The sequence below is a fragment of the Vigna umbellata genome, chromosome 4 (genome assembly GCF_029865625.1).
Source record: "Vigna umbellata cultivar VRB3 chromosome 4, Vumbellata_1.0, whole genome shotgun sequence".
Classification (NCBI taxonomy): Eukaryota; Viridiplantae; Streptophyta; class Magnoliopsida; order Fabales; family Fabaceae; genus Vigna; species Vigna umbellata.
This window is the reverse complement of record NC_142168.1, coordinates 8,376,455-8,399,430: the sequence shown is the minus strand read 5'-3', so window position 1 is coordinate 8,399,430 and position 22,976 is coordinate 8,376,455. Positions and strand designations below refer to the sequence as shown.

The 22,976-nt window shown below is 35.1% G+C and overlaps 1 protein-coding gene across 1 annotated transcript; it reads left to right on the top strand.

Annotated features, from left to right (window-relative positions):
- Positions 1-7,182: 7,182 nt before the first annotated feature.
- Positions 7,183-22,697, top strand: SYN4 (sister chromatid cohesion 1 protein 4). Its single transcript, XM_047297896.2, has 14 exons — positions 7,183-7,776; positions 9,760-10,021; positions 10,295-10,392; positions 10,505-10,554; positions 11,505-11,597; positions 11,803-12,751; positions 15,681-16,124; positions 16,226-16,373; positions 16,986-17,122; positions 18,749-19,881; positions 20,508-20,535; positions 20,900-21,011; positions 21,505-21,634; positions 22,150-22,697. Exons 1-14 carry the CDS (start codon positions 7,653-7,655, stop codon positions 22,246-22,248), a joined length of 3,807 nt encoding a protein of 1,268 aa, XP_047153852.1. The 5' UTR covers positions 7,183-7,652; the 3' UTR covers positions 22,249-22,697.
- The last annotated feature ends 279 nt before the right edge of the window (positions 22,698-22,976 follow it).

Genomic DNA, 22,976 nt, shown 5'->3' with positions numbered 1-22,976 from the left:
TCATGTATCATAAATACACCAAATAACTACATTCATGGCACTTTGATATAAAACTACCAACCCCATACTTTGTTTGTTTGTGGTTAAAAGTAACAAAAAAAAAATCTTATTGTGTGCATGCATAAATCTCTCAATGAATCTTTATTTTTTTTATTATATTGTAAATGAGGCCCAAATCTTTAGTCACGAAGAAAGGCCCAAAAAGCCTTTTCAAACCAAAACCCAAATGCTGAAGAAGCCACGGAGATAAAATATCTCTTCCAGTAGCATCCAGCCTTGGTGAATCTTGATGGTGAATAGAGAAAGGAGCATAACAGTCGTAGCAGAGAAGAAGCTATGGAAGGCACACAAGAAGACCTCTGTTGCAGATGCAGTAAGAGAAAAAGTAGATCGGAATAGAGAAAAAGGTAAGAAAAGCTTCAACTTTAATATCTATGGAAAATGGTAAAATTACAGTACTGTGTTCTGTGTGTTCTATATATATCTATGAGGGGAAAACCTAACCTTTTAAAGGTTAGGAAAGGGGAACGGAAAAGACATTAAAAGTCTAACAACCCTAACAGAAAACTAACTTCAATAGCCTCCCCTTAAGCTGGATTGTGTATGTTTACCAATCCAAGCTTGGGAACGATAAACTGAAAACGCACACGGTGAGGAAGTTTCGTGAATATGTCAGCAAGTTGTTCGTTGGAGCGAATAGGTAGGAGATGAAGGAGATTCGCTTGAATCTTCTCTCGAACAACGTGGCAGTCGAGTTCGATGTGCTTAGTCCTTTCATGATAGCTTTGATTGTGAGCAATATGTCTGGCAGACTTATTGTCACAGTAGAGAGCAGCAGTCGTAGTGGTCTCAACATTGAGATCTTGTAGGATGTAAGAGATCCATTGGATTTCGCATACGGTAGCAGCCAGTGCTCGATACTCTGCTTCAGTGGACGACCTGGAAACAGTACTTTGTTTTTTAGTTTTCCATGATATAAGAGAGGATCCCAGGAAGACACAAAAGCTAGTGGTAGATCTTCTAGTATTAGGACAAGTGGCCCAATCCGAGTCACTGAAAGCTTTGATCTGGATATGAGAGTCAGCAGCAAAGAAGAGGCCTTGTGAAGGGCCAGATTTAATATATCTAAGCATGTGCTGCAAAGCCCGATAGTGGTAATCAGTAGGTGAATTAACAAATTGACTAAGAAGATTAACAGAAAAGCATAGATCAGGTCTAGTATTAGTAAGGTAAAAAAGCTTCCCTATTAGCCTGCGATAGGAATTTGGATTGGTCAAGTGATTTTCAGTTTTGTATAAGGAACTTGTGTCACTTAAAAAAGGAGTTGTGCAAGGTTTAGATCCCAACATCCCTGTTTCTTCAAGAATGTCCAAAGCATATTTCCTTTGGCATAGGTGTATTCCTTTCTTAGATCTAGCAACTTCAAAGCCCAGAAAATACTTTAGCTCTCCTAGGTTTTTGATCCGGAAAGCATTATGGAGAAGAGCTTTAATGTGGTCAATTTCTTCAATAGAATTTCCTGCTAAAATAATATCATCTACATATACAAGCAGGGCTGTAAAATTTGTGGAAGTTTTCTTAATAAAAAGGGAATGATCAGATTTAGATTGAGTGTAATTAACAGAAACTAGAAAAGAAGACAACTTGTCAAACCATTGTCTACTAGCTTGTTTGAGCCCATATAGAGACTTTGTTAACCTGCAAACTTGTCCTTTCTCCTGAATATCCAGCCCTGGTGGTAGTTCCATGTACACCTCCTCATTTAAGTCTCCATGTAGGAAGGGCGTTATCTACATCAAGTTGATGTAGATGCCAATTCTTTGCAGCCGCAATGGCCAGAATCATTCTGACAGTGGTTAACTTGGCAACAGGTGAAAAGGTGTCTAGAAAATCTATACCTTCTTGCTGAGTATATCCTTTGGCTACTAAGCGAGCTTTGTATCTCTCTATGCTGCCATCAGCCTTATGCTTTATCTTGTAAACCCACCTGCAGCCAATGGAGTTTTTTCCAGGAGGGAGTTGAGTTAAGTTCCAAGTTCCATTATCCTGCAAGGCTTTGAGTTCTTTCTGCATAGCTGTAACCCATTCATGATTTTCCTTGGCCTCATTATAGGATTTTGGCTCTTTAGCGGCAGAAACAGCTAAAGTGTACTTTAGGTGTTTTTCAGACAAAGAATCATAACACAAAACATTGGAAATGGGATAGGGGGTTTTGTAATTATTCTTAACATGTAGAGAATCAGATAAGGAGTGATTAACCTGATGGATGTAATCATTGAGATATCCGGGGACCCTTTTTGTTCTAGTGGATCTTCTAGCACTATCACTAGCATGGTCATTACCAGTATTGGTGCTAGTGTTTTCTGTGTGATCAGGTTCCTGCTCAGTGTTTATATTCTCAAGAAAATTTTGAGTCTCATGACAGTTAGGACCATACCAGAAGTCATTCGAAAAAACAGTTTCTATCTCCTTTTCAGCACAATTATTAGTATTGTTCTGTTGAGTTTTATAGGGAAAAATATTCTCATAGAAAATAACATTCCTGCTTAGGAAGATCTCTCTAGTATTCACATCAAGTATAACATATCCTTTAACCCCATTTTTATATCCTAAGAAAACACCTTTCCTAGCTCTAGAATCAAGCTTGTGTCTATTATGTTCTAAAGTGGAGGCAAAACAAAGACATCCAAAAGTTTTTAAGTTCAAATAAGTGGGAGGATTGTTATATATCATGTCATAAGGAGTTTTACCATTAAGAACAGAAGTAGGAAGCCTATTTATCAAATATATAGCATGAGAAACAGCGTAACACCAATAAGCAGTAGGGATACCAGATTGGAAGAGAAGACTACGAGTTTTATTCAATATATCTTGATGCTTACGTTCAACAATAGAATTCTGTTGGGGTGTCTCCACACAACTTTTTTGATGTTCAATACCATAGGAATTATACATGCTAATACAATTAAATTCAGGGCCATTATCAGATCTAAGAGTTTTAACAGTTTTTCCAAATTGGTTTTTGATTTTTAGGATAAAATTCTGTAAAAGCTCTCTAGTTTGTCCTTTATTGTGCATTAAAAAAATCCAAGTGTGTCTACTATAGTCATCTACTATGGTAAGAAAGTATTTATGCCCATGGATAGAAGATAGAGAAATGGGTCCCCATATATCACAATGTATTAGATCAAAACAACTAGCAGAAACAGTGGTGCTCTGGGAAAAAGGCAGCTTATGTTGTTTAGCATAATGACAAATATCACAAACAATCTTAGATGGCATTTGAACATAGGGAAAACTTTTACATATTTGTTCTATGATTTTGTGACCTGGATGTCCTAATCTATAGTGCCATAGGTCATCACTAACATGTTTACAAGAAAGAACAGTCTTAGGGACATAGTGCTGGGTAAAAACAGGAAATGACTGAAGATAGTAAAGGCCTTTGAAAACATTAGCATGCCCAATCATCTTCAAGGTAGAGTTGTCCTGAATCTGGCAGGTCTTAGAAGAAAATGTTAGAATACAATTTAAGTCCCTTGTTAGAGTTTGTACAGATATAAGGTTAAAAGAAAATTCAGGAATGTAGAGAACATTGAAAATGATAAGATTTTCAGAGAATTGGACAGTTCCAGCGTGTTGGGCTGTAACCATAGAATTATTAGGAAGTTTAACTGTTATGGGTTTAATTTTCTGAAAAGTAACAAAATGTTTTCTTTCATGGGTCACATGATCAGTGGCCCCAGTGTCAATGATCCAAGAAAAATTACCTTGGTTGTCTTCAGGGATGTTTCTCTGAACCTGACTAATGTTGTGAGTATTTTGGGTCTGGGTACCCTCTATGATTTTTAATAATTTTTGCACCTGTTCAGGAGTAAAACCCTGCATAGAATTACTATGAATCTCCTGTTGAGTATTTTGAGTCTGGGTAGAGGTAGAATCTTCTTTGCAAGCATTAACATAACTCCATTCATTTTGGCCTCCCCTATCCTGACTGTTTGGGTGATCATTCTTCTTGTACCATGGTGGAAAACCATGTTTAGAGTAACATTCATCAATCGTGTGATTCATCTTCTGGCAATGAGAACATTTCTTCCCATAGTTGGGATTTCTCCCTCTTCCTCTTCCTTGACCCCTTGAGTTAGTGCCACGACCTTGACCTCTCCAGTTGGTCTTGTCAGATGTGCTGGCTAAAATTTTGAAAGAATCGTTTTGTCCTCCCCTGTCCTGATGTTGTCTTTCTTGCTGTATAAGGAGAGAAAAGACCTTGTTGATGTTGGGAAGTGGCTCCATTAGAAGGATTTGAGTCCGAACAGTTTGATAGGTGTCATTGAGTCCTTTTAGGAAGCAAATAACGTGTTCAACCTCTCTGTATTTTAGAGAGATTTTAGATAGGTCACAAGTGCATGGGTTCTGGCAGGTACAACAGGGTATAGGCCTGAGAGATTCTAATTCTTCCCAAAGAATTTTTAAGTCAGTGAAATATTGACTGATATTTCTTTCTCCTTGCTTAATAGAATGGATATCTTGTAATAAATCTGAAATCTTGAAATAGTCTCCCTTAGAAAACCGGTCTTTGAGTTCTTCCCAAAGATCTTGGGCAGTGTCAACATAAAGGACGCTTTCTGCAATCTGGGTTGAAAGGGTCTTGATGATCCAAGATAGAACCATTGTATCACATCTTTCCCATGCTTCAAATAATTTGTCAGTTCTGGCAGGCTTTTGGATACTGCCATCAATGAATTTAATTTTGTTTTTGGAGAGTATAGCTCGTTTCAGATTTTTGCTCCATGATGAGTAATTGGATTCAGTAAGGACCTGGGAAATAAGAGTAATGCCTGGATTTTCACCAGGATGAAGATAATAGGGGCTGGAAGGATTAGTGGTGGGATCTGGGTTGTTTTCCATCGTGTCAAGAACAGGTCAAGATGCCAAGAACAACTCAAGAAACAGGTTGCACTTCTGATACCATATTGTAAATGAGGCCCAAATCTTTAGTCACGAAGAAAGGCCCAAAAAGCCTTTTCAAACCAAAACCCAAATGCTGAAGAAGCCACGGAGATAAAATATCTCTTCCAGTAGCATCCAGCCTTGGTGAATCTTGATGGTGAATAGAGAAAGGAGCATAACAGTCGTAGCAGAGAAGAAGCTATGGAAGGCACACAAGAAGACCTCTGTTGCAGATGCAGTAAGAGAAAAAGTAGATCGGAATAGAGAAAAAGGTAAGAAAAGCTTCAACTTTAATATCTATGGAAAATGGTAAAATTACAGTACTGTGTTCTGTGTGTTCTATATATATCTATGAGGGGAAAACCTAACCTTTTAAAGGTTAGGAAAGGGGAACGGAAAAGACATTAAAAGTCTAACAACCCTAACAGAAAACTAACTTCAATATATTAAAAATAAAACAATAGTACTTTGGTATCTTATGTTTAAATGAACAATACCTCTTTTTCTATCTTTGCAACTTGCGAGATCACTTTATATCTCTTTCAGGATCTCTTTCAGGATCTCTTTCATGTAAATATACTCTCTTAAATTCCTTACTATATGAAAACAAAGCATAAGTATAAAATCTCTAATACTTAAAAATCTAAAATGTCATACAAATAAATTTCTTTAATTTGTTTGACCTAATATTTGTTTGACCTAATTTAAAATAAGTAAAATTTATGAGGACAAAAATTAATTAAATAAATCTTAATCTATAAAAAGAAAAGAAAAGTTGTGTTATATAAATAACAAATTAATAACTTACATTTACTATTACTAATAAATGAAAAGTGAAAAATTTACATTAACATGCCCTGAAAAAACATCATAATCATAATTTAATAAACTATTATTTTAAATTAAATAAATTTATGTTACAATTAAATTTAACTTTATTAAAATTGTTATCTCCACTCATCATTCGTCCACGTTATTAAATGTTGTGTATTAAAGTATTAAAACCCTTTAAGACATGAGTTTGAGATATCAATTTTAGAAGTATCAAAACTCAAGTGAACAGAATTAAGGAAATCTTTACTATATATTCCTCTGTCACAACAATAACAATAATAAAATAATTAATAAATGGTAAATGAAAAATGAAAAAAACTTAAAAAAAATATAAAACTATCTTTTTATTTTTTACCACATTGGATGAAATGGAAACAATTTTACAATGTTAGGTTTCTTATTTTAATAAAAAATTATTAAGCTATAAAATAATTTTTAATTATCAAAACAAAAATATTTATAAACTATAAAATAAATTTTATAAAAAATAATTATAAAAATAAATAAGTTTTATAATTTTTTATTGTGCAAATACTTTTTATTATTTATATAATTTTTTTACTCTACATAATTTTCTTTTAATTTTACTCTTTTAATAACTAATTTTTAATTCAAATCATTATTCAAACTAAAAATACCTGCATAATTAAAAGCCATTTATAATTAAATTATTTAAAAAGTTTATTTTGATAATTTTACTAAAAACTATTTTGTGGTTTATTAATACTTTTTTCAGTAATTAAAAACTATTTTATAATTTAATAACTTTTATAGTAAAAATATAAATACACAAGTGTTTTTATTAATAAATAGTTATTTAAATTATAAAACAATTATTAAAAAAAATGAGAAATAAATTTTTATTATAAATAATTATTTAAATTAAAATATAAAATATAAAATGTATAAATACCGAAACCGAAACAAAGAGTGAAACAAAGAGTTTCCGAAGTATAGATAACTAAATAATGATTTGGTAATATTATCAAGAAGCTTCTCAATCTTATCTAGCACGCTTTTCTGTATACGAAAAATATACGAAATACAAATGAAGAAATTGAAACAACTGAAAATTGAATAAATATTTAAAAACCTAAAACTACATTTTAATTTTTATGTACTAATTTTTTTATTATTTATTATTTAAAATTTTTTATGTACTATTTTTTTATTATTTAAAATTTGTATGTACTATTTATTTTTTATGAAAAATTTCTGTAAATAAAGAGAAGAAGCAAACAAAATGGAAATGTAGATATGTATTGGGCAGGGTTTGACCAATCAGAGAGCAGCAACGCAACAAGTAAAATACTCATAAGATGTTAGTTTGAGCATATAATATATTATTATATTATGAACATACCATTCTATACATAGACTTATATTTACTTTATTGTTTGTCTTGTCATATTATTTCGAAAATTAAACCCAAACACACCAAACCAAATCAAATCTGACTTTCCAAATCGCTCTCTTTCTCTGTTCAAATTTCAATTTCAATTTCAAAATTAGAATTACCCCCAAATCTATATTGTTCTTCATTTTTTTTTTTAATTCTCACATTTCTTTGTTCTCACACTGTTGTTAGGGTTTTCTTTTTCCACTTCCCGAAACCATGCTTAGCGATGATTCTCTCTCGCTCTGTGTTTTATCGATAGAACGGCGTTTTGGTGAATTTTAGTTTGTTTCACAGTGCGAATTGCTTTTCCCACGTGGTTGTGGTGGAGTTGTGTCGGTTTTGTTGACTGATGGGGTGCAATTAGGGTTTCTCGTGTTGGATTTGGTTTTTTTTAGGAGTTTGTGATGGGGTTTTAGGCTCGGGAAAGGTGTTTGTTTTGGGTGGGGAAATTGCGAGGTGAAGAAAAGGGATGTTTTATTCTCAGTTTATTTTGGCCAAGAAAGGGCCACTTGGGACTATATGGATAGCTGCACATTTGGAGCGGAAGCTTCGCAAGAATCAGGTGGCTGACACTGACATTGGTGTATCCGTAGGTGCGTTTGCTTTGTTTTGTGCTTTTTGATTTGGGATTTTTGGTGCATTTGTTTTGATTTGTGTTTTTTGGTTTGGGATTTTATCGCTCTGAAAGTTTTCTTATGTTAGTTAATGGTGTAATTTGCTATTGCTAGTTAGTGGTGTAATTTATGATTGCAATTAATGTTTTGAAAGACTTTATTTTAATGAGGATATAAAAGTTTGTTTTATTGTTTCCTAATCTAAGTACCTTGTCGGTTAATTTCGGTTGTTGGGAATATTTAGTTATTAGTTACAGTTTAGAAAATTATGTAGCCATTGGTTTTCTTCAATCTGAACTTTTGTCTCCCTTATATGTGAAAACTGAAAAAGCTACTGGTCGGGTTGCACAAATTTCGAGCTTTGTTAGGTTTGTAACAATAGACCAACTAAAACAACAGCTACTTCCTAAATTTGTAATTATGCTTAGGGTAGCTGGTAAGAACATCAGTGGAGTTTGAGAATCGTGAGTGCCAAGGGAGATAGATATTTGCCAAGTTCGTCCTGTTTTATTGTTAGTCCAAGTGCTTGAAATATTTTCTGAATATGACACTCTCTTCAGTGTAGAGGAATAAAAAAGGGATTTCCGAGACTAAATTAGATTGATGAATGGAATGGAAAAATATAGTACAAGCTAAGGATGAGCCAGAATTAGAAACATTGGGTGCTTTTGTATAAATTAGGACCATGAGTGCTTTTGTATAAACAACTTAATTAAGGGCTTGTTCAATAAGCTCATAAGATGGTATCATAATCTATCCTAGACACATTTGTCGGGGATGTTGTGCTACCCACTATCAGGCTCTTGTCGGACCGTTTTATCCCACACTTGAGACGCTCATTCATTGGTGTGAGGGGATCCCTTGAGATATCTTAACATGCTCTTTACCATTATGCAATGAGTAAAAAGAAGATATGTCTTGAATCGGTGAACTCTGTTCATTTCAAAACTAACTTTAGATCTAGTAAGAATAACATACTCCAAAACACCAATTGTATATCTCCAAATAGTATAATCTTGAAATAAATCAACACAAGTTTAGGAAATTTACATGAAGAAGACATGGGAGAATAAATAAAGCGAGCTTCAATCATGTTGGCCTTGTGAAGGATATCTCAAATATAATTGTTTTGAGTCATGGAAAAAGATTTGTTGGGTAAGTGTTTAATCTTAATGTCCAGAAAATAGTTTAATAGCATATAATGTTTGAGAGAGTACTTACGTTGGGTTGTAATTTGTTGGATCAAGCTGAACTGCTATTGGTGACAATATCATACACATAGAGGAATAAAAATAGTGTGAACTTGATGGTTGTAATAAACACCGAAGGGTCACATTTACTGGCAGTCAAAATGAAATTACTGAAGTTGATTGCAAGAAATAAGTTGGGCTGGAGTAAAAGGTCTGCAAATCCTTAAAAATATAATATTCCAGATATGTCTATCTGCATGGCAGTGTAAAACAAATGCTAGCAACTATTTCTGTACTAGAGCCTTTTTGTGGTCCCCTGATTTTTTGGCTGATGTCAGTTTATTGATTGTGCTTCTTTTGTCTTGAACATCTGATTGGAATTATTCTTGGGTAAAATAATGATGACGATGATGGTAATGAGGATAAGATTAATAGAGGAAAATATACCAGTCTTGTCAAAAGAAAGAGTTAACCTTGGTTGTGATAATTGTTCCTATGTAGATTTACTAGATTTACCTTTTTAAGATTATAAAATATGCGAGAAAGATTGATTATATAGCTACATGTGTGGAGTGAGTGAAGACTATCCTATATTTATGTCAAATAATTTTGATTGCTTAAATTTTGTTATGATAGATGAAGAGGACTATCCTAGTGTGGAATTAATTTTGCTCAGAACGTTGTATGAGGATTTACTGCATTTGCTGTTGTCTAATTTTGATCACATTTTATCATTTCATATATTTATTTGGTCAATTTTATGAATGAACAGATTCCATTCTTTTCCCTGAAGTACCAATTGCACTCCGTTTATCCAGCCATCTTTTGCTTGGTGTGGTGAGGATATATTCTAGGAAGGTGAATTACCTTTTCGATGACTGCAGTGAAGCTTTGCTTAAGATAAAGCAAGCTTTTCGCTCCACAGCAGTTGATTTGCCACCTGAAGAGTCCACTGCACCTTACCATTCCATCACCTTACCTGAGACTTTCGATCTTGATGATTTTGAACTGCCAGATAGTGACATTCTTCAAGCGTTAGTTCTTAAATACTTGAATATATTGTCATTTTTAGCTTTAGCAATTGTTTACTACAATGGTATTTTTCAGTTACATCTCAGATTTTTCCTTTGCATTTTCAGATGACTGATACAAATTTAGTAAAAAATTTTCAGTTGCCAACTTTTCATTTGTCTATGCTTTTACAGAATTGCTCTATGTTCTAAATGGTGATTTTATGTTAGTGGTTCGAGTGGAAGATAGGTATATTGGCTTATTAATGGAGGAATTTATGTGTTGTGAACTTGCAGTAACTATGTTGATCACCATGTCAGTACTAGGGAGCAGATTACACTGCAAGATACTATGGACGGTGTGCTTTACTCTACTTCACAGTTTGGCTTGGATGGTTAGTCTACCTTTTTGTCTCTGTTTCTCTTTGTAGTGATTTGTTGATAGTGAATTTTAAATGTTCTGTGGAGAGTTTTTTGGCTAATTTTAGTGGTAAACATGTCTTGCAGAGCGCTTTGGTGATGGTGATGCTTCTCAAATTGGGCTAGACCTTGATGAGGTAAATTGTTTTTCTTATTTTAAGTTTCCCACACCACTCTGTTCGTGGAGTTGATTGACGAAATGTGATATATGTGGTTCAGGACAAGTTTATCAAATTTGAGAGTTTACTTAAACTCGTGAGAGTTGAGTAAATTCGACTTGTAAACTCAACTTGTAAGAGTTTACTTCAGATGAAAAAAAATTATATAAATAATATCTTAATTCAAATAAGTCTACAAAATTATATAACATTAAATAAATAAAATTTATAGTTATATTGTTCATAAAAATAAATATTGTAAAACATAAATACATGAATTATTGTCATTAATTTTGATGCATTTCATTAAATATGTAACTTTCAAGCTCGTAGTATCGCTCCAAACTTGTCATTTTACACGATCCTGCTGATTTTACAGTCGATTTTATCGAGTTTACGTAAAAAACGAGTTTATTTTCGAGTTAACTCGGAAGCCATGTCTGGGAACGTAAACTTACGAGTTTACGAGTTAACTCGAGAGTTTGATTAACCATGGTTCAGGGCCTCCAATGTACTGATTTGAATCTTATTGTTTTGTTGTCTGGTTATAACTAAGAAGCATAGATATGCTGTATTGGTGGGTAATATGCCAAAGAATTAACATATGCATCTGAAATGTACAGGCCTGGTATGCCTGATATATATGATACTTTTCTCTCTTGCATCCTTACATTTTTAAATATGTTTGGTATATTTATTCGTCACGAATACAACTGCTTTGCTGTTGTGTACCATCTTTATGATGTGCATAGATATGAACCTTTTGTTGTTATTGGAGCACAGTTATGCTTGGTTTTACTGAAATGGTGCCTGTTAACAAAGTGTCTTAATGTGTATGGAAAATAATTTTCTTTAAATTGACTATGCAGAGTATAGATGCATTTTTCTTATTACTTCTGGAGATTTTAATTTGATTTGACAAAAATCAGGTTTTGTTAAATGACAAGGCTACTACTTTGGAGCATGATGACTTTGGTGCCAGTCTTCAAATGTCTCATCAAAATGATGAAAAGAAAGAGGAGGTAAGCAAAACTTGAGGTGAAAGGCTGTGGAAGCAAGATATTTTAAAAATATTTGAATGTCCTTGAATCTTTGGTTTTATTGCTTGTTGTGTTCTTTATTTTTCTCCCTTTTCTTTCTGGAAAGATGATGAAATGGAAGCAGTTCTATTTACTAGAGATTATAGTTTCTTCTGGTTTAATTAGTGCTCTGATTTGTTTTGAACAGATTGATGATTTACCCACCACTGGTGAAATACGTGAGTATGCTGAGGGTCCATCTACCCCCGGACTTCAAGAGCCTAACCTATTTGGAACTCAGATGGATCAGGGCAATAATGAAGTTGATTGTCCTAATTCAACTGATTTAAAATCAATGGATACACAAATCGAATTGTTGCATCACCAAAAGGATAACGATGTAAATGAATTCTCCTTGCAAAGTAATGGGAATCATATTTCTTTAGATTTGCATAATGAAGATAAAGGCTGCAATCTGATTGAAATGGATGGAAAAAGAGAGGAGCAAGGGCATTTAGAATGTCAGGTTGTAATCAAGGATCAAGAAAATTTGATGCATGAAGATCATTCCTTAGCATCATTACCGTTGTTGGACTCTTCCAATAAAGAGTTTCCTGCCACCGTGTTACCAGAATGTGAAGGTGGGATGTTCAATGCATCTGCTGTTCATGACAAAAAGGAGGACTTGCAAGATGGAGTTTTGATGAACAGTGACCCAGCGACTGCTCCTTTGGACCAAACTGTTACAAATTGTGTTATTTCTTCTCCTTTGACCAGCAATGAAAATGTTACTTCTGATCAAGACAGCATCTCATGTAAACCATTGTCTAACATGGGTGGATCTCAGGTGCCGGGATCAGGTGGTCATTTGGAGGATGGTAACACATCATCAAAGCATGAAGTTCTGAATGACATTGAAGTTTCAAAGAGTGACAGACAATCCTGTCCGTCCGACGATGCTCTAGTATCCAATCTTATTTGTCCACTAGGATCAGGAAGACCTGAAATTGTTGTTGATGTGGAAGCTCAGGCTTCTCGAGAACTGAAGGAAGGTGAGGGTTTAAATCATGTATCACTTGAGGCTGTGCAGCCTACTGAATCTATCCTTCAACCATGCACCTCCCATCTGGGCCAGCCTTCTCTTTCATTTATTGAAGGTATTTATTCAACCTCAATTGAGGTGACTTATATTACGTAATCAGGTTCTTAAATAATGGACTATAATCCTTTTATATAGGTGTAGTGTAGGAATAGTGAAGTAGTCCTTGGCTGCTACAGTGGCCACGGTAGCAGAGCAGTTCAGTGTACCATCTGTTGTGAGGGAAATAGTGACCATAACAGACTTTAAGCACTGTCTCTTGATTTCAAAAAATGTTAGGGTGTTTTTGGTGGAGGCTATTCTCTGGATTTCAATTTGGAAAGCAATATTTACTTGTAAAATCAATAAAAAAGCTGTTTCTCACTTTTCCCTCAAGCCATACTGCTTTGTATGACTTTTCAGGACTTCCATTTCTCTGAGTCCATCACTTCCCTTTATCCACTATAGCATCTTTTGGGCTGGCTGGCATGTGGTGCAACCGTGTTTAAAACACTGAATTTAATTATTATTTTTCTCTTCCTTCATTTACTGGGCTTTAATAGCTGGATACAATAAATTCTGTTGTATTATTTTTCATGATCTGGCTCTCTTCTTCTGAGCTGGATCGTGAGTAAAACCATCAAAAGGTGGGATCAGGGTAGGACTGTTGTAGGACCAGTGCAAAATTGTGAACTTGGATATCCCATCTAGCATCTTTTGGGCCGGCAGGCATGTGTTGGAATCTAGTATTTAAAACACTGAATTTATTGTTTTTTCTTCATTTACTCTCCCTTTTCTAATCCTTTTATTTTTGGGGTTGGGTACATAACCTGGTATGCTACAAGGGTTTTTAAATTTTAACCAGTTTTTTGGTTCCCTATGTTGATACTTCCCCATTTTCAGACCTAGATGAACACCGTCTAAATTCTCTCTTGCCCTCCCTCTTTGATTCTTTCTTGCTCTCCCTCTTTGATTCTCTCTATATCTCGACCTCTCCTCATCTCAGTCTCAACTTGACCCTCTCTTTGGTAACTGTGAATGTTTGCGGCTGTGCCTGTGACATGCTTTCAATATCACAGTTTTTCATTCTTGACACTGACTACTGTGACTGTGGGTACGTGCTCTGTTTTTGTATTCTTGGTAATGAAATTTCAATTTCAAGTTTGCTTTACGATCCTACTTTTAAGATTGTGCAACCTCCCTCCCAATCATATGTACAATCTCTATCTGGGAAACATTGTCTGTTATTGCAATGCAATTTTACATGTGTTTCTTTTATATAAGAAAATAATTTAGTAAGAGAAGCGAAAGTTGCATAACAGGATAAGAAATCATGAAGTACTGTTGATGACAATGACCAAAATCAACAAAAATAGGGAACAGATATTAATAAACATGTGGCATAGCATACAGATCTTGTGAGGATGTTGGAACACCCGTCTGAAATATCATGACCAGAGTTTGACAGAAGCTAGAAAAATACTGGATTCGTACAACCCAATATAAGAAAATAATTTAGTAAGAGAAGCGAAAGTTGCATAACAGGATAAGAAATCATGAAGTACTGTAGATGACAATAACCAAAATCAACAAAAATAGGGAACAGATATTAATAAACATGTGGCATAGCATACAGATCTTGTGGGGATGTTGGAACACCCGTCTGAAATATCATGACCAGAGTTTGACAGAAGCTAGAAAAATACTGGATTCGTACAACCCAATAGAAGTTTTCTATTCTGCTAAATGTTTAGCATTTCATTCCTACTGCATGCACCAAAGAATTGCTGCCCAGTAACAGCGCCTAAGTCTTTTTGGCATTTTGCTTATTACCAAATCCTCTGAACACCATGTCACCATGGTGTTGTACTGACTTTTACATTTTGTCATGTTATTTCCATTTGATTTTTTTTTCTGCATAGATAATTAACATCATAGTTGTTGAAGTGCAAACAAAGTCCCACATTGAGTGAAATAAGGACTGGTCAAGGGTTTATATACACATAGATATCTCCAATGATAAGAGGCCTTTTGGAGTGGTACCAAAAGCAAACCCGTGAGGGTTTGGCCCAAAGCGGACAATATCTTATCATGTGTGGAGTTCTATGTGTGTGTCGAACCTCCCCCAACAGTGGTATCAGAGCCCATGGTTCGGGTCTGGACCGGGCTCAGACGAGTACGCCCCCCCATGATCATGTGAGCCAGGCAGGAGGCCAGTGACGGATCACCGGATGAATCTTGAGAGGCGGGGAGAGCAAGAGAAATGCTCATATTGTGACCATGGATCATGAAAGAGGGCAAAAGAGAAATGCTCCGTGTTGACCTTGACCATGGTGTACTCAAGGATGAAAAAAAAAAGACTTCCGCAGCGAGGGAGGAAAGACCACAGTCCTTTGTTTGAGGGAGGATGTTGAAGTGCAAACAAAGTCCCACATTGAGTGAAATAAGGACTGGTCAAGGGTTTATATACACATAGATATCTCCAATGATAAGAGGCCTTTTGGAGTGGTACCAAAAGCAAACCCGTGAGGGCTTGGCCCAAAGCGGACAATATCTTATCATGTGTGGAGTTCTATGTGTGTGTCGAACCTCCCCCAACAGTGGTATCAGAGCCATGGTTAGAGCCTATCCTAGCGAGTTCTGAGTGGGCAATCTATTCTTCTATTCCACCCGCTATCGGGCCGCTATCGGACCACCCAATTTCTACTATCACGCACGAGATGTCTATACCTCGGCGTGAAGGGGGTGTGTTGGAAGTCCCACATCGACTAGAGATAAGGCCAAATTATAATATATAAGTGAGGTGCAAACCTCACCTTACAAGCCGGTTTTGTGGGGTTGAGTTAGGCTTAAAACCCACTACTAACATGAATAGTACCCTTTTGTGGTAATTCAAGTGGATTCTGTTTTGTTAAGTTACTTCATTTAATTGTATAATCTTGTTGATAGATATTATCAAACATGCACATTCCATTTTATTGATAATCTGTTGCTTTTACTCTTTACAGGTGAAAAAGGTCATGTAACTGATGTTTCAAATCCTGCTTTAAGTTACCAAGAGAGTATAGAGCCATCCGTACCTAAAGAAACACCTGATTTTGGGAAAACAAATATGGAACTTGATAGTCAGATATTTAGCAATAAAGTAGAAAGTATAAATAGATCTGCTGTTACTGACATGCCAGAGCCTGAAAAATTGCTCTCCTTAGCTTACCAACATGATGGTGAAGCAAATGATTTGCTGATGGCATCTACTCCTGACAACCAGGGTGCAACTGAAGGCCATGCAGGCCCTGCTGGGGTAAACGGCATTTCTGGTAAAAAACGTAGCTTCACAGAAAGTACTCTTACAGTGCAGAGTATGGATTTGATGGAGTCTTACGGGGGAGCTCAATCCAAGAGAACAGCCGAGTCTGTTCCTGATGATGACGATTTATTGTCATCCATATTAGGTATACGAGTGGTCTGTTAATGCTTTTTGCTATATGTTTTGTTACAGTGTGTATTTTCCCTGAGAATGTGGCAAGGGTGAAAAACTTTGTTGTTGGTGCAGTTGGTAGAAAATCTTCAGTTTTGAAAATGAAACCCAGCCCTGCTGCCCCTGAAATAGCAACAATGAAGCGGGCTCGTTCTGCACCTCGTACTAGTAGTGCCTTGAAGAGGAAGGTGCTTATGGATGATATGATGGTCTTGCATGGCGAGTATGTTTTCCATCCATTCATCTGTACACATCTATTCATTTTGTTTTATATCGATTATAATAGAATGAAAAGCATAATATTGTGTCACTTATTTTTATAGTTTATATTTTTTTTTACTATTTCTGATAGTTGATCTTTTACGCTTTTTATATATTTAACTGCCAAGGTAAGCCTGGCCGGGAATTGTTTTTTGTTGTACTGTAGGGAACTGAATGACTGAAACCACTCAGCACATTTGGAAGAAGAGAGAAAATTAAATCTGCTTAAACTTTTGTTTATCCATAATAGATGATGTCTAGTATGTTTAAAATAGCTTATATCAATATTAGATGGTTATTCAATTGGGAAGATATCTGATCCATTTATTTATAGACCTCTACTTTTTCCGTGTTGTGCACTATTTATTAAAGGATAACTTTAGTTCTGATCTTTGCATAAACTGTCCGGCAATAGTTGTCACATGTAATATACCTTTTTTTTTCCTTTCAAACTTTGCTCACATTTCAATTTATTATAAAAAAATTTATGCCACTTTTGTTTTTGTCTTGTATGGCATACCTCAGTGCTTTTGACTACCTGAATACTAATTGTTTTTCCTTCTTTGTTCTGAAGTACAATACGCGAACAGTTGACAAATACTGAAGATATCCGCCGTGTACGGAAAAAAGCTCCTTGCACTAGTAATGAGATTTTAATGATTCAGAGACAATTTTTGGAAGATGAAATTTTCCATGTATCGATATTTACAGGTGAGTTATGCATCTTGGCTTTGTTTATGTTATTGATTATTTGGAGCATTTGCTTAAGCCTTTCTCTCCGCCTTTCTTTAAATGTTAAAATCTCTAAAATGACGAGTTTATTCTCATGTATAGTATTTTCATGCTTTTTAACTATCTCCACAAAATATCTTTCCAAAACAGAAAACAAATGAAAATAAGTTGTGGTAGTGAAAGCATGTAAGCTGAAAATAATAACATTAATGAAGAAAGACACATTAGTACATTTTATGTTTGCAATGCAGTTTTTTCTAGCTCGTGATTTTTGAAATGAGGAAAAATAATACTTATCAAGGTTATCAAACTTGCGAGTTAACTCGTTAACTCGGACGAGTTTGCGATCCCAGTTTTGACTTCCGAGTTAACTCAGAAGGAAACTTGATTTTCGAGTAAAATTGGTAAAATTGGTTCTAAACTCTCGGTGGGATTGGTTAAAATTGCGATTTTGGAACGATTTTGCGAGTTTGAAATAGGAAGAAACGAAGAAAGAGGAAGTCCTTTTGAGTTTAGGGCACCATCACGTTTCGTTGCCGTTCATGGTCGCAGTTCGTTGGCTTGCCTTCATGTTCGCCGTTCGCCTGGCTCGTGGTAGCGCTCTGTTTGCCTGGTTTGCGCTTGCCCCGCTCCTGATCTCGCCTTCTACAAGCTCCGCATATGGGGTGAAGCTTTTCTATTTTAACGTTACAACCCCTAAATGGCACTGTTTGTGCTTTTATTAAAGAAATTAAATCATTAGGGTTTTAATCCCCTCTACTAGGCGATTCTATCTTCGGTGTTTATGTTTTTTATTTTAGCATGTAAATATTTAATATTAAAATATTTAATATTAAAGTAAAGCTGAGTCCTCTGTCACTTACTATTTTGGATCATTGGGCCTCCTTTTACTATGTTAAACTTATATTAACTTCAACAACATGTTTTTTTAACTGAACTCTCAACTATATTCAATTAAAATTATGAAAAAAGAATAATATTATTAAAGAAAAATATTTAAATATATATTATATGATAAACTAATAATTATAATAATACTATGAAAAAATAAAAACATTATTTATAACATTATAAATATTAAATTATTTTATTATTTATAAATATTTTAAAATATTTTTACACGGAAGTAAACTTTTATGAGTTTACGATTTGAGTTTATGATCCAAGTTTACAAAGCTTCCACGAATTTACGGGAACTCTCAAGTTTGACAACCTTGATACTCATGATCTTACACTGTATTTAATTCACTGTTTATCTCATGACAACATTTATCTCAATTAGTGAGGCTTCTAATGTAATATGTTCCATCTCTATAATAATTTTTCAAGAAACAACAATGGTGCCATTAGACCAGTTCATGCTTGATGTTATGGGCTGGCTTTAGTGGTCAACTACATATTGTTTCTGCATCTATGGGATAGTACTTTCTGTTTCTTTTCAACTGTTCTGAATTTCTTTTCTAAACCTATTTTTGTAAGTGCATTTGGCCATCATTATCCTGATTAAACCATTCTCATTTGCTTAATTTTTCACCGAGGCTCATCATATTCTTTTATGAAATTTCCATGTAATATAATCTATGTTCATTCTCTGATACATTCCAGATTTGACTACTGATTTTACTATTCTGCGAAATGAGACAATTGATCTGACTGGAATCAAGGTTTGTGATTATGGTATGGATAGCTCTTTCATAGAAAAAACAAATGATCAAGAGTCCTATTCTAGAACAAATACCGAAGTTCATGGAGTGGTGGGGAGTAGTGAACCTATGACAGTCCAACACCAAGAAGATGCAGAAGTGCAACCTCCTGAGATACCTGTTTTGCCTGAGAGTCATCAGTCTGAGGTTAATTTGGGATCTCATGATGTTGATGCTCATAGGCACACAACTCATGAACCTATGGGTGTTCAACTCCAAGAAGATGCAGGGGTGCATACTACTGATATACCTGTCTTGTCTGAGAGTCATCATTCTGAGGTTAACTTGGGATCTCATGATATGGATGCCCACGGGAATACAAATGTTGTTTCTCATGTGGAGGAGCTGAACAATTCTCAAAATGTTGAAGTAAACCATGTTGGAGGAAATATTGCAGTTTCTGAAGCAGAGAAGTGCTCTGCTGGCCCTGGGCACGAATCTACATCCTTAACTGAAGTCCTTGAAAATGATTTTACCACATCACTGACTCTCATGGATAAAACTAATGATCTCGTTGGTTCTATTCATTCAAATATTTTGAGCATCCCAAATGCTGAGAATTTGGATACAATCCCTATTCTAGAGGATGAGTTTGGGCAGGACCAGAGCGATAGAAAGGGAGTAGGTGCTATTGAGCTTAGCATGGAAACTGGAACAGAAGTTCAAACAGATGGTTTTGAAGCCAACGATTTGTATGCTTCCTTGGCTACTGGTTCCAAAGAAACTGATGGATTTACTGATATTCAAGCTTCCTTTAGTGGTGATCTACCATCAGAGGAAAATGGAAACAGCATGCTAGGGCAGTTAAATGAGAATCAAATTGTTGCTTCTGCCATGGAGTGTGATGACAAGGGTGCAAGGTCTGACAGCATATTTATAGAAAATGCTAAAGTAGACTGTTTACAATCTGAAGCTCTCAGTGTAGATGAAAAAGAGAGTTCTCTGAAAGATGAAGAAAACCTAGTCTTTCAGGAAGCTGGACTACAAAATACAATGTACCCTGAAATTAGGAGTCCCTATGTTGAACAGAATGATGTAAGTTCTCTAGTTTGCCTTAATTTTGCCTCTTTCCATATCTTTTATTTGTCTCTTATTCTTCTACTAGAATAGTTTATCATAGTTGATATACCTGAAAAATTTAAGCATTGTTTGATGACATTGAGATATGTGACTACAGTGGCAGCAATCTGTTTTTAATAGCCTGTAGTTTTGAAAATGGCTACAATTCTACACACCACTTTTATTATTATATGGTGAGCCTCACCTAACCCAAAAGGCACTCCATCCAACTGGCAAGTGTCCCTAACTTCTTCTGGCACTTTGCTATTCATTGAAATTGCCTTAAACTGCACTTTGGATAACACTGCACCTTGGGATGTGATATGAGAATAAGTAATTATACTAATTTCACTACTCTTGATGTGTACATTTAAGCCTTTTTGGTTTTTATTATTGCACATGTTTTCTTTCTTCTGAAGTCTAAATATGTGTCACTATGTTTTTTGGCATTTATGTGATTGCCCTGTTGGAATTTTGAAATTTTATTTTGAAGCCAAAAGAGTGATGTGCTGTTCCTTGGCAAAGATGTTTTAATTGAGATGCTGTCTGTTTATTTACTATGTTGTTCATGCCTAATCAAGCTCTATGGTTACATGGTGCAGGAAAATTACATGATTGCTAATGACACAGGTTTGCTTCTAAAAGCTCTTTGCTGTTCATTTTATGAAAGTTCCATCTAAACTAATTAGTTAATATTAGCCAGCAGTCAATCATTCAATGAATTACCAAGAGTCAATCACTCTTCATTTAGATGCCAGCTTCCTTTCCTCGACAGTTCCTTCATGTCTCTCCTGTTCTTAGAAGTTATTTGGTGTGGGTTATTTTTTGTGCGCACTGGTTTCACCCTTTTTATTTAGTTTGGAACATGCAAAACAATATTAAGTATGTGGCAAATATAAGCAATAGCTGTTGAAGCAGGAGATTGAGCTTTATTACTTCTATTTTTTTATGTTTCTTTGATCTGTGCTAATTCATTATTTCTGTTTACTCCCAGGGTTTTTGAATGTTGGGGATGATGAGATAATTGATGATGATGATGATGATAATTTTCAACCATCTGCTGAAGGAACTCACCTTGAAAATAGTGGATGGTCTTCCAGAACCAGGTTTGTTTATGCAAGAGTTTAGCAACTAACGGCACTTCCTTTTTTTTTTTTAATTGTTGAGTTGCTACTCCTTGTGTGTATATGTTAAACTCAGATTTAAAAATCATTTTGTCATGTGTATGGCTGTTTGTGAATTTCCTTTTACACCTAGTCAAATACTTCCATTTCATTTGAAACCCCCTTCGCCATTGCCTTAGATGGGATGGATTCCCTTGAAGATATGGATAGATCACTTCATCTGCAATTAAAATATGTCTTTTTCACCTGAGTCCAGAAGTTGTTGTGTGCAGATGATTCAGGTTTAAGTCATTTTGGCAAAATAACAATTAATAACATCTGAAATGTATTTAATATGGATCTTAATTTAGATTGTTTACGATTATATAACTGAATTTTCCTTGTTATTTCATTTGATTTCGCCAGATCTTTGTGCACTGATTCCCAGTTTCATGCATGTTATATATCAACAGCTAACTATTGCATTTATCCACAGGGCTGTTGCCAAGTATCTGCAGACTGTGTTTGATAAGGAAGACCTTCATGGAAGGAAGGAGCTGCATCTTGACAATTTATTAGTTGGTAAAACAAAGAAGGAAGCATCACGGATGTTTTTCGAAACTCTGGTATGGTTGAAAATTATTTGAATTTACACATACAATATCTATTGCAAAATGATCTTGTTCCAGTAATTTAACATCTTGACATGTATGATTATGATAATTGAAATATCTTATTTGAGAGGGAGGGAATAAAGAATGAGCTGAGGACAAAGTATTAGGTATATTTTAAGTTTTAAAAGTGCCCAAAATCGATGCGTGGAAAAAGTGAATGAAAGAGAGAAACAAATAATGCCAAAGATTAAATCGTTCTCTTTACTAGTTGGAAGTCAAACACCCTTGAAACAAGTTAGCTGAACTCCAAAGGGGCTGAGAACAGTGTCTAAATAAAGCATGTTCTATTGATTTAGCTTTAGTTCCAGTTCTTACTTTTGGAGGGTCACACATCACTCATTTGGTGTTAGATTTTTCGTGTTCTCTCACACCGTGACCTGTTTCTTAATATGCTTCGTTTGAACTCTTCAAAAGGCTCACTTGGAAACTCAGCATGGGTTCACATTCAATTTCAACTGTGATTTCAGGTTCTCAAGACAAGGGATTATGTCCATGTGGAACAGCCAAAACCCTTTGCCAATGTTAGCATAAAACCTCGAATGAAGCTTATGAGGTCAGATTTCTGAAATCTCATGTAGTGGCAGATATAGTTGTAAAGATCCATTCGGCGGTAGTTTGGCTGGAATATGCCGGGTTGGGATAATATTTTCAACATTTCTCCCCAATTCTGGCTATGGTTTTTCATTTATAATTTTTTGGAGATAGGATTTAGCTGTTCAGTTTTTAGTTCTTCAACGGCTGGGGGGTTGAAGTGGCGCTTGTATCACCCAATTGATTATTCTGGGTCTGAATGTATATATTTCTGTAAAATGTCACAATTTGTAATTTAAAGATGCTAATTTGTATGCCGTTTAAACTCATCCCTCCAAGAATGATATCCTGCTTTCTATTAGGCGTCAGATTTATGTAACAGAAAGCACCTTGTAATTTAACTGTCACTGGACAAGGATCATTTCTGTACTTTTATTTGTATAGTATCTAATAACTGTATTTAATATTTATCCTTTTAAGAGTATATCGTTTTCTGTACATGTTTTGTTTGGTTAATTTTTAGATGTAGATTATGGCTCGCATTGGATCATTGCCGTACATACTTTTATTTATTTGTTTGAGTTTTTATCCTTGAAAATAGTTTGCCATTGGTCTCAATCTCTGAAGGACTAAATAGAATTGTTTTTTAAATATTTGTGGGTGGATAACTTGTTTAAATTATTCTTTTATTGGAAATTTCCCCTGTGCTGGAACTGTAGAAAATAATTTAAGCTGTTGATGCTTACATTAAAAATGGCATGCC